At 41.1% G+C, this 10005-nt stretch overlaps 1 protein-coding gene across 1 annotated transcript in view; it reads left to right on the top strand.

Annotated features, from left to right (window-relative positions):
* The first annotated feature begins 522 nt into the window (after positions 1–522).
* The window catches only part of LOC102779531 (bone morphogenetic protein receptor type-2-like), a 34796-nt gene continuing 25313 nt past the window's right edge, over positions 523–10005 (top strand). The window contains exon 1 of the mRNA XM_006809550.3: positions 523–1403. Coding sequence (XP_006809613.1) covers positions 1325–1403 — 79 coding nt within the window. The 5' untranslated portion in view covers positions 523–1324. The remainder of the gene's footprint in view (positions 1404–10005) is intronic.

Here is a 10005-nt window from a genome sequence, read left to right as displayed (position 1 = left end):
CGACAAAGCTTTTGTAACTGTGGCCCCCGGATTGTGGAACTCTCCCTTTGAGCCTGAGATCTGTGGACTCTGTGGTCGCTCATCTTTTTAAACTTGCTTTTGGTTGATTTTTATTTTTAGGTTTTAGCTTCTGTGAAGCACTTTGTGATATTTATCTTGAGAGGTGCTATATAAATAAAATTTTACTTTACTTTTACTTTATATTTGAGCATGTTTGACTGTTATCATCTTTTAACAAACAGCAGTTATTTGTTTTTATCAATACCTATCGCTTTGTACTATAACCGTGTAATAACGTTGGCGCATAACATTGGCGACTATTTTTCGAGGTATAGGATGTTAACGTCAGGCCGGTGTTTACAGTAATTAACGTTTCGACAGTTCCATCGACAGCCTGAATGCAGCACATGATTCAGGGTGTTGTATCCATAGTCTGCAGCACAGTGGCGCTGGCTCACCCCTCCCGCGGTGGAATTCTGTCCTCCACCCCCAACACCAACCCACAGCAACCTGATACCGGAGACGAGCGGTCCAGACAAGCCTGCAAACGAGGCGTTCCCAGCCGCCCTGTTCAGAACGAGAGATATCCATCTCCTCCCTCCGCCATCTGTCAGCGCCGGAGGAGTAGTCGCGGTGTACCGCACACCAGAAAAGCTCAGTATAGGCGCCACTGATTTATGAATTTTGTTTTCTTCTGTAAGGAAGCGCGAGAAATGAGACGGGACAGAGAAGTAACTGGCTTGGAATTAAGCTAGCGTCGGTTAGCTTCGGGAGCAGTCAGCTTGCGACCTATCCGGGCTAAGTGGCTAATCTTTAAATGCCGAATTTATAGCTGTAAGTGTCGACGACTGGACATTTTTATAACGGGTTAAAGCTGAGAATGGTTTGAAATCTAGACGAAAGAACTGAGTGCCTGATTTTTCGTGGTATTTACCCTCTTTACCTAAGTTTTGTAGTACCAGACAGTAACCCCTGGCAGCTAGCATGTTAGCTAGCAGATATGGACGTTCCTCGCTGGCTAGTTGTGGATGGCAGATCCGCCAAACAAGTTAGCCGCTCGGCTCGTCTGTCCAGGCTGTGCTGGGGTCGGAAACGGGACTAACTTAACTTTCATTTGCACTTAACGATCGTGAACAAATCACCGACCCAACCTAACAGCGTTACTTTTTTGCACAATTGCTCGATGTATTATTCCATGTCCGTGAGAGTAGTTCAAGTTATGACGTGAGGGAGAGGGTCTGAAAACAAAGTGGGAACTACAGAAGAAGTAAAAAGAAAACTCGGTGGACCTCTAACTACGAGACCAAAGTCAGTCAACACTGTCATGGCTGTGGGCCGAATCACGATAAAGTCGCTTGCTGAATTTGGAATTTGCTTGGCGATTTTCCTGACTTCAGTGGCTGGTGAGTGTGTTACTGGTAAATTGATTTTTGTTTTGAGAGAAAATGTGCTCCTCATTAATATTTAATGCTTTCCTGTTGGTTTCTGCTTCTTTCTATACCTTCGCCATGGTGCAGATGTTTGAATATAAAACGATTTTCGTTTTTTGTTAATTGTATTTATTTATTTGTGTGTGTGTGTGTGTGTGTGTGTGTGTGTGTGTGTGTGTTTTGGCTGTGGTTAAAAAAATCCGAAAGACATTTGTTGCTCCCTGTGTTTGTGTGCGTCTGCCTCATCTGTTTGTTTTTTCTTTTCCCGCATCTTGTCTAGTTAGGTCTTTTCTGGAGTCTTCTATGGCACTCATATCATTGAATGTAATAAAACATCATAGATATCTTCTCTTAAACACAGCAGCAAATTCACCCCTTGCTTATTTTAATCATTGGGTGTACAAAAGTGCTTGGAAAAACACTGCCAAACATACTGCAGCCATTGTCTGCCAAGTTGTGCCCCCTGTTCAAGACTTTGGGCTGAAGCCAGGCTTCTGTGAGACCTTGAGTGTGATAAGATAGTAGCAGAGCTGCACAGAGATAGTGGAGCAGTGTATGCAGGGAAAGGAGGAGAGAAGAGGGAGCAGGTGGAATGTGTGGGAAGGTATTTTAAAAGATGGGTGCTTTAGGTGAAGTTCAAGATTGTGCTCAGGCTCTGGCACCATGTTTGAAAATAGGGGGGCTTGTGTTGCCTGGTTTGCCCATCCCAGTGCGTGGGTGTGAATGTGTGTGCTTCTTAATAATGTATTATTATTTCTGTGAGTGTGTGTTATTGCCTAGGCTCCTCCATCCATTCATAGACAGGTTATTATCAGAAACCCACATTTAAAACTGCTGTTGCATAGGAAAGTATAAGAATGCATTTAGCAAAATTGGAATACACTGTGTGACTGTGTTCATATTTTAAAGCTGCCTGCGGATGGTGCCCTATTTGCATTTAGATGTGTATTTAACAGGCTAGGTGGTTTTATAACATGACATTGAAGTCTGCTTTTTTAACCTATTGTGAGACCTATTGACTGGGGTTTAGTGGAGAAAAAACATGATTCAATAGACAAACATTTCTTGAAGAGAGAGCCTTTCAGGTTGTGGCTAAAATCATTTACAGAGGTGCTTTTAAGAAAAAGAAAAAGCAAAATGTAAATTGTGGTGATGTCATTTGATATTTAATTATAATATACCTTACCTTCATGAGTGTGGCTTACTTGCGCCGACTGTCAGAAGATTGACATATTACTTCAGTAATCAACACAAGGGCAATTAATTGACACTTATGTGTGTATGTGTGGTGTAAACGACCAATAAATCCAAATCGTTGGACTGTGCAAAATTAATTAGGACAGCAATCAGAGAGAAAGAGAGAAAGAAGACAAACTGCTTGCTCTCTATGCTGTTGCTTTATGAATGCAAAGCAGACACATCCCGGTGCACCGATCTTGAGGTCATCCTTGGAACGATAAAGATGAGAAGCAGCACAGGGCTGTATATCTGGCAGAAGTGTTAGTCATTTCTCTGACTAAACGTCTTGCTTTTTTTTTTTTTTTTTTTCCTCCTCCCGTTGTCCCCTTTTCATGACTTTTCTGTTACCTCTGTTCATTTCTGAATTCCCTCTGCTGCCATGTGTTTAACCTGTTTGCAGCTGGGCCTGGGTCGTCCTTTCACTGACTGTCTCGTCAGTATGTGGATGTGGGTGTAGGTGTATGCCTGCTGCTCCAATATGTCATGTAGAAACCGTTTCAAACATGGCAGAAACTTGCACACCATACCTGCAGAGCGACCACAGGCTTTCTTTGTAACAGGGCTTTTATTTACAGAGAATTCTTTCCAAGTAAGGCCTAAGTTGTAGCATATTCATGCTGAAAACCTGTGCGACAATTTAAAAAATATAAATTTTTTTCACCACAGCCAAAAACTTAGTCTTCTACTAGGTAAGCTGGAGATTTGGGGGTCCAAAGAGGATTATAGTAGCACCAATATACTATAGAATAAAAGGCCTGCTCATTTGCTCCGCTTGCCCAAACCTAAAGACATTGTCTCGAGGGCCCCATACTGTGGCGTTGACAGACCTACTGTTCCCTAGCCTGGTCGCCCCTCTCTAGCCTTGCAAGGCCACGGCAGGTCTCTTGAAGCTGTCAGCTTGGTCACATCAGTGGCTCAACAGAAAGTGAAGTTAGTGGCTCAAGATTACAGACTCCTGTTGGACTGTGGTGTGGTTATTAGATGTGCGTCCTGGCCCACATTGTAGGACATGGAATTCTTTTAGCCAGCTGTAAACTGCTGTGGATCCTTTGATTTGCTCATTCTTTTAAAATGCAAGTTTGGTTGGAAAACATGTAGAAGAGGATGGATCAGAATTATTTAAATATCACTCTCAATAAAATTTGAGGAATTTGTGTTGGTGGCAGAGAGGTGGCGAAGATGGCACAGAGAGAACTTTCCCTGAGTTACAGGCTGCACATATCAAATATTTTTAGGACAGTTAAATGTTGTCAAAAATAGTTTCTGCTTATCTTTTGTTCGTTGAAAGCTATTTGGGAGAATTAGTAATCCAAATAGTGGCTTATTATGATGCACACTAATATAATCAAATCAAGCTTTAGGAATGATTTAACTGTCTTTACTCAGTGTCAGCAATGTGAAAAAATTACCCAAAGCCCACAAGCTCAAATTACCAAGCTGTGTCCACTTTGGTACTCACCCTACACTGCTGAATGTGCATTAAGCTCTCAGGATGTGATGTCGTACATCCTGAGAAGCAGAAGGATAGTAAACAGGAGGACAGTCACTCATAAAATGCTAAAATATCAGCCACGTAGAAGCAGAAATAATATTTACATAACTGGACCAGTGCAAATTAGAAGCTTAGGCTGGAGAAAAGCACTGGCCTCACTTTGATTCCATGATATTTTGGTTGGTCCTCGTCATTATTTTTTAAGATGTGATACTGACTGCAGATAGAAACAGACCAATGGATGCTGGAATGGGCAGGAGGTGGGAGGCCATTTGATCTCTAATACAGCCAGCGTTGTACTCTATTAGCTGAAAAAAATCAATGTGTCTCTCTTCCAGTACCACTGGTTTAAGTTCTGGGCGGAGGTAAAAGCAGCAAGAGATACAATAGAGCAGTGTTTAACATGCTTCTGATTTGGCAAAAAGGAGAAATTAGCGAATGCTTTAGAAAACAAAAGGTGCAACCTTGAGATGGTAACTCAGAGTGACAGCCTATGATTAGTACGAGGCATTTTCCTTGACCAGTACAGACAATACATCTAGAGTGTGCAAAAAGTGTTGTTCAGTGTGTGGATTAACAGTTCTGCTTGGGTTTGTGCGTACTTACATGAACAGAAGGTTTAAAAAGAAGGCAATCTGTTAACTGCCACTTATGTGGAATTTGCTGCAAATGCGTATCCTCCTCTTCGTAGGTTTTAAATCCTCAGACGTCAGTATTCCTCATGTCCACTTTGACTTACAGTGATAGCTGCAACAGAATGAAGTGCAGTTATTATGTTCCATAAAATTAACATTCGGTAGGAAGTTAGACCAGATGTGCATTTAACAAAAGTAAGGGGAAAAGGCAGCAGAAATAAAGCAGGCCAGGTGATCAGATAAAGCACCTGATATTGGATTAATATTGGAATTCAGCTGGTAGTAATGTTTTAAAACCTGTATAAAATCTTGATTTTGTTCACCTTGACTTTTTTTTAAAATCTGAAATATCACACTTTCCAAAGCATGGTTGCTGTATTATTGAAAATTCAAAAGTATGAAACATTCTTTACATTTCCAACATGCATTCAGCATTTTTGTGGGGTAAAAAGTTAATGAAGTTACCTGGGACCTGGGACTACAGACGAAGCCTGTCACATGATGGCTTAAGTGGTCGTAGTCATTCATGTGCACTGCCTTTTCTTACATGAACCCCCCCCCCCCCCCCCCCCCCGATAATACAAATGACAGCGATGGTATCATAACTTACCTTTATTTACTGTGAGATTGAGTGTTGTTTCCACTTCTTTATTATTTTTTTCATCTTCCTTTATTTATTTTATTTTATTTTTTTAAACTAAAGCGTATGTCTTAAATATATTAGTTGAATTGTTTTCCAACTACTGCTTTTGGGTATTATCTTGCTACCTTAGGCCCTAGGATAACAAAGGACATTAGCTAGTCCTAAGCTATTAGTCACTTGATTTATAGCCAATTATTTGATTTGTAGAGATAGATTGTAGCATGGCTGTGGTAGCAGGCCTCTTGATGACAACCTTAGCTTTGCCTAAAGATTCTCTAGAAGTGTGTTATTCAAACATTTTAGTTGTAAGTAGGACACTGGGAATGCTTGTCATCATAGAGGAGGATCAGTTATGCTGTTCCAACTTGAGTAGAGAGGAATCTGGTGTTTTACTTTACTGTGATACTTTTTGCTACTTACATTTGGAACATCTCTGCTAGCTACCCAGCGCTAACCAGAGACCACCTCTCTGCAAAACAGTGTTGATAGGAATAATTGATGCCGGTGGAAAAAACAAAAAACAAAACGTTTTGTAGTTTCTAAACTAGTTATCACAATACCATTTAGCTGGTACAGCACTGATGCAAATCACAGTAAAGGGCAACTCAGGAAACCAAGAACATATGCATATAACATTCTTTATCAGCCCTGAGTTCAAACCACTTTAAAATACAGTGCCAAATATATTTCAAAATGGCAGAAAATATGACTGATGGTAGCTTAAACTAGCGATGACTGTACGCTCTTTGCATGGTAGCAGCATAATAAATTAACTACCAGAGTCATTGGCTTCCATTCTTTCTGTGACCTAATTGTTTCAGATCTTTTTATTGAGCTGAGATTTTAGTTGTGCAGAACATTACAGCACGTGTTAGATCTTAGAGAACAGGTGAAAAATCCACCATATCAGACAGCCACAGTTCTCTGGTAGAGTGGGTGGATGTGTAGGGGAAATCAACCAGTCAAGCTATTATGTAGCCCGTCAAGCCTGTACTTGTTCATTTATTCAACGAGAAAATAATGGTGTTATAAACACAGACTAAATTCAGACACAGCCTAAAATGAGAGCTTATCCATAAATCTGAGATTATCCTATACGTGCAAAATGATAATAAACACCTCTTCGGTCTAGTTCTCATCTGTGTTTTCATAAAATATTTGAGAAAGTTTTAAATATAGAAAGAGGGTGGGGGTTGGGTTTTAGTATAAATACATGGTGGTCTGTAACGAAGGCCTTTAAGCTTTGAGGGGCAGTGCAAGCCACAGGATTAGCATAACTGTACCAGACCCAGACAGATACAGACTGAGTGGTGTTTTTTTTTTTTTTTGGGGGGGGGGCAGTCCCTGAGGCAACAGATGGGACAGATTAAAGCCCACTCTCCTCACCCCACATCTCCAGCATCTTAAAACTCAGCCAGGGGACTTGAAAAATTGGGAGTGTCAGCAAATACCTTAAATTCCTGTCCATCGTACCTCAGCAGCAAGCATGCACCCAAATAACAATATAATTTAGAGACACTAGTGTTTTAATGGCTGTCGGCATGCAGCAGCTTGAGCTCTTGTGACACTGAAAACACCGTGCTCCTGGGCAAAGATAATGCCCCTCTGCATTTTCAGCATATTTGTGTTGTGTTGAGATGTGAAATGAAAACATAAACACTAGAAGGAAATGGGTGTGTTTTAGTAGTACAGGTGTTGGAATATATTTGTTTGAGTCAGAATCAGCTCTGTTTACAATTTCTATGTGAAGTATACTTTCAGCTCCACATAAAAAGCAAAGCAAGAGAGCACATCTCGCATCCTGGAGTAGACCGTGATCGCGTGCCAGCAGAGATGATGGTGTGTGCATGATGCACCAAGCACATTTCAGCCTTTAGTCAAAAAGCCCTGCTCTGTTTTTTTCCCTCCTTTCCTTTTCAACCCTGCGTCTCTAATCTTGAATGTGTGGAGAAAAAACAGCCAACACATCCATGCACTGGGTGACTTTTAATCAAGTCTCAGACTGCCGTCTCTTGCATTGGTGCTATGGGCCTTGGCAGCGCTGAGAGAGGGAGAGAGAGCCAGATTAGATCGCTGTTGTTTTTTTAGTAGGGGAAGGGGGTAGTCCACAGGAGTGGGAGGGTGCATTGAAGGCCAGCTGGGGGAGGTGGAGAGAGATTAGCAAATAACTGGGCCATGGGTAAACACTCAGCAGTGCCCGCCACCATCCAATGAAGAGGCACAGTGCAGTAAACTACTCTGAAGCCTTCTGATATGACTACCCCCTCTCTCCTCCCCTCTCTCCTCCTCGGTCCACTGGCCTTGCCTGCATACTCTGACCCACAGCACCCAGGTACAGAGCCTTCCATGACCAATCATAAATGGAGAAAGAAAAAAACAAAAAACACAGAACTCAAGTCAAGTAGAGTTGCAGGCAATCCAATGAAAAGTGATTACTGGACTGTTCCCATGGCTCAGACTGCAAATGAGCAAAGCCTGGGTCACTTGGCTTCATTCCATGCTCCACTGTCTTCCTTCTCAGTCTACTTTTGTATATTGAGCTACTAAATTCAATAAATACATTTCAGACGATGAATGTCTGTTCCTGTAAAGATTTAGATGTGAATAGATGCTAAAGAAGTTGCCGTGTGACCCGTGTTCTCTGTTAATCTTGTGCACGCTTGTTATGTGCAGCCACACAAACAGAATGGAACTATTGAATGTGTTGCAGGTCAGTCAGTGTGGTATAATGATATTTTAGCCAAACAGGCAATCATGGGTTTAGATTGGGTGGGAGTGAAGGGATTGGGGGACTGTGGGCACGTTGTTTGACAGGATGAGGGCTTTTATTTGTTTTTATACCTCAACGCTCTTGTAGATTAAGCTTTATGAAAAGGGTTCATGTCATGACTTTAAATAATAATAGAAGTATTAATAAATAATTTTAGTATACACTACTATTTTTATTTTATTTCTACCAAGCCAGGCATACAAGAGTGTTTAACTGTTTGTGGGTGTTGTCACAGGCTCTGCACTTCCTTCTGTTGTCCCTTTATGTTTCTCCTCTTTGTACTAGAGTTGAAGGGATTGGGGGACTGTGAACACATGGATAGCAGAGAACCTCCCAGCTTCTAGAGTTGTTCTGACTTCCACCATCTATACCAGTCTTATTGCTGAATTTGAGTGCTGACAAATGATAGAAAATGACAAAAGAAAAGATGATTGCTGATTAAATCTATACATGTTTAGCCTTCCGCCTTTTTAGAAGTGGCTATTAAATGAAAAAAGGGAAAAGGCCAACAAAAATTATAAATGATAAAGAAGAGGTTGAAAATACATCATCATATACATATAGTGGACAGCAATCTTGTATTTATAAACAAAAGCGGTGTGAGATATAAGTAAAAGACAGTGAAGAGGTGCAATAATAGCGGTCTTTTTCAAATTAAATTATGGTCAGAGGAGTCCCAGTGAGAAGCTGGGAGGTTCTCTGCTATCCATGTGTTCACAATACTGGGTATGGCATGACTAATACACAGCCCATAGTAATCAGTTTTGTCAAAAGATTTCACAATGGTTATGTTTCAGTCATGCCGTACTCTCAAAAAGAAAGCCTGTAGCATAAAAATACACTGCTTAAATGTGGGTGACCTACGGTTTAATACTGTTTCTGAGCACATCCTTCGCAGGATGTGATGATGAAGCACTGGAGCTGCTGCCTTCCTCCTAACATGCTGCTCTCGGTACTTTCTGCTGCAACATGTGGATAAATTCAACGCTTCAAATAGCTACCAAAGTCAGTCGTGGGGGCTGTGCTGCAATTGAACAATCATGCTTGAAGTGGAGGTTTTGGCAAAAAGTTTGCTGACTCACCGTTGGAACAAATGTTGGGCAGGATCATTTCTTTTGCCATGAACAGTAGAACAGTCTTTTATAGAAGTTATTTTGAAGTGTTTTGTATTGATGATCCTTTCTAAAACAGTATTTTAAATAGTATACCTGATTTCCAAGTTCTTGGTCAGAAAAAGTGTTTGTCTGTCTCTTTCAATATTCTTTTTTTTTTTTTATTCAATTTTATTTATATAGCGCCAAATCACAACAAAAGTCGCCTCAAGGCGCTTCATAGATACAGAGAAAAACCCAACAATCATATGACCCCCTATGAGCAGCACTTTGGCGACAGTGGGAAGGAAAAACTCCCTTTTAACAGGAAGAAACCTCCAGCAGAACCAGGCTCAGGGAGGGGCGGGGCCATCTGCTGTGACCGGTTGGGGTGAGAGAAGGAAGACAGGATAAAGACATGCTGTGGAAGAGAGACAGAGGTTAATAACAGATATGATTAAACACAGAGAGGTCTGTTAATACATAGTGAGTGAGAAAGGTGACTGGAAAGGAAAAACTCAATGCATCATGGGAATCCCCCGGCAGCCTACATCTATTGCAGCATAACTAAGGGAGGATTCAGGGTCACCTGGTCCAGCCCTAACTATATGCTTTATAATAATAATATCAAAACACCTTGGAATTGCAAAATATTTTCAACAGGGAGAAAATGTAAAAAACGCACAAAAGCTCTATTCAGACACT

The sequence above is a fragment of the Neolamprologus brichardi genome, chromosome 23, assembly GCF_056152115.1.
Source record: "Neolamprologus brichardi isolate AB-2024 chromosome 23, ASM5615211v1, whole genome shotgun sequence".
In the NCBI taxonomy this organism is placed as follows: Eukaryota; Metazoa; Chordata; class Actinopteri; order Cichliformes; family Cichlidae; genus Neolamprologus; species Neolamprologus brichardi.
The sequence above is the reverse complement of the archived record's forward strand: the minus strand, read 5'-3'. Positions and strand labels throughout refer to the sequence as shown.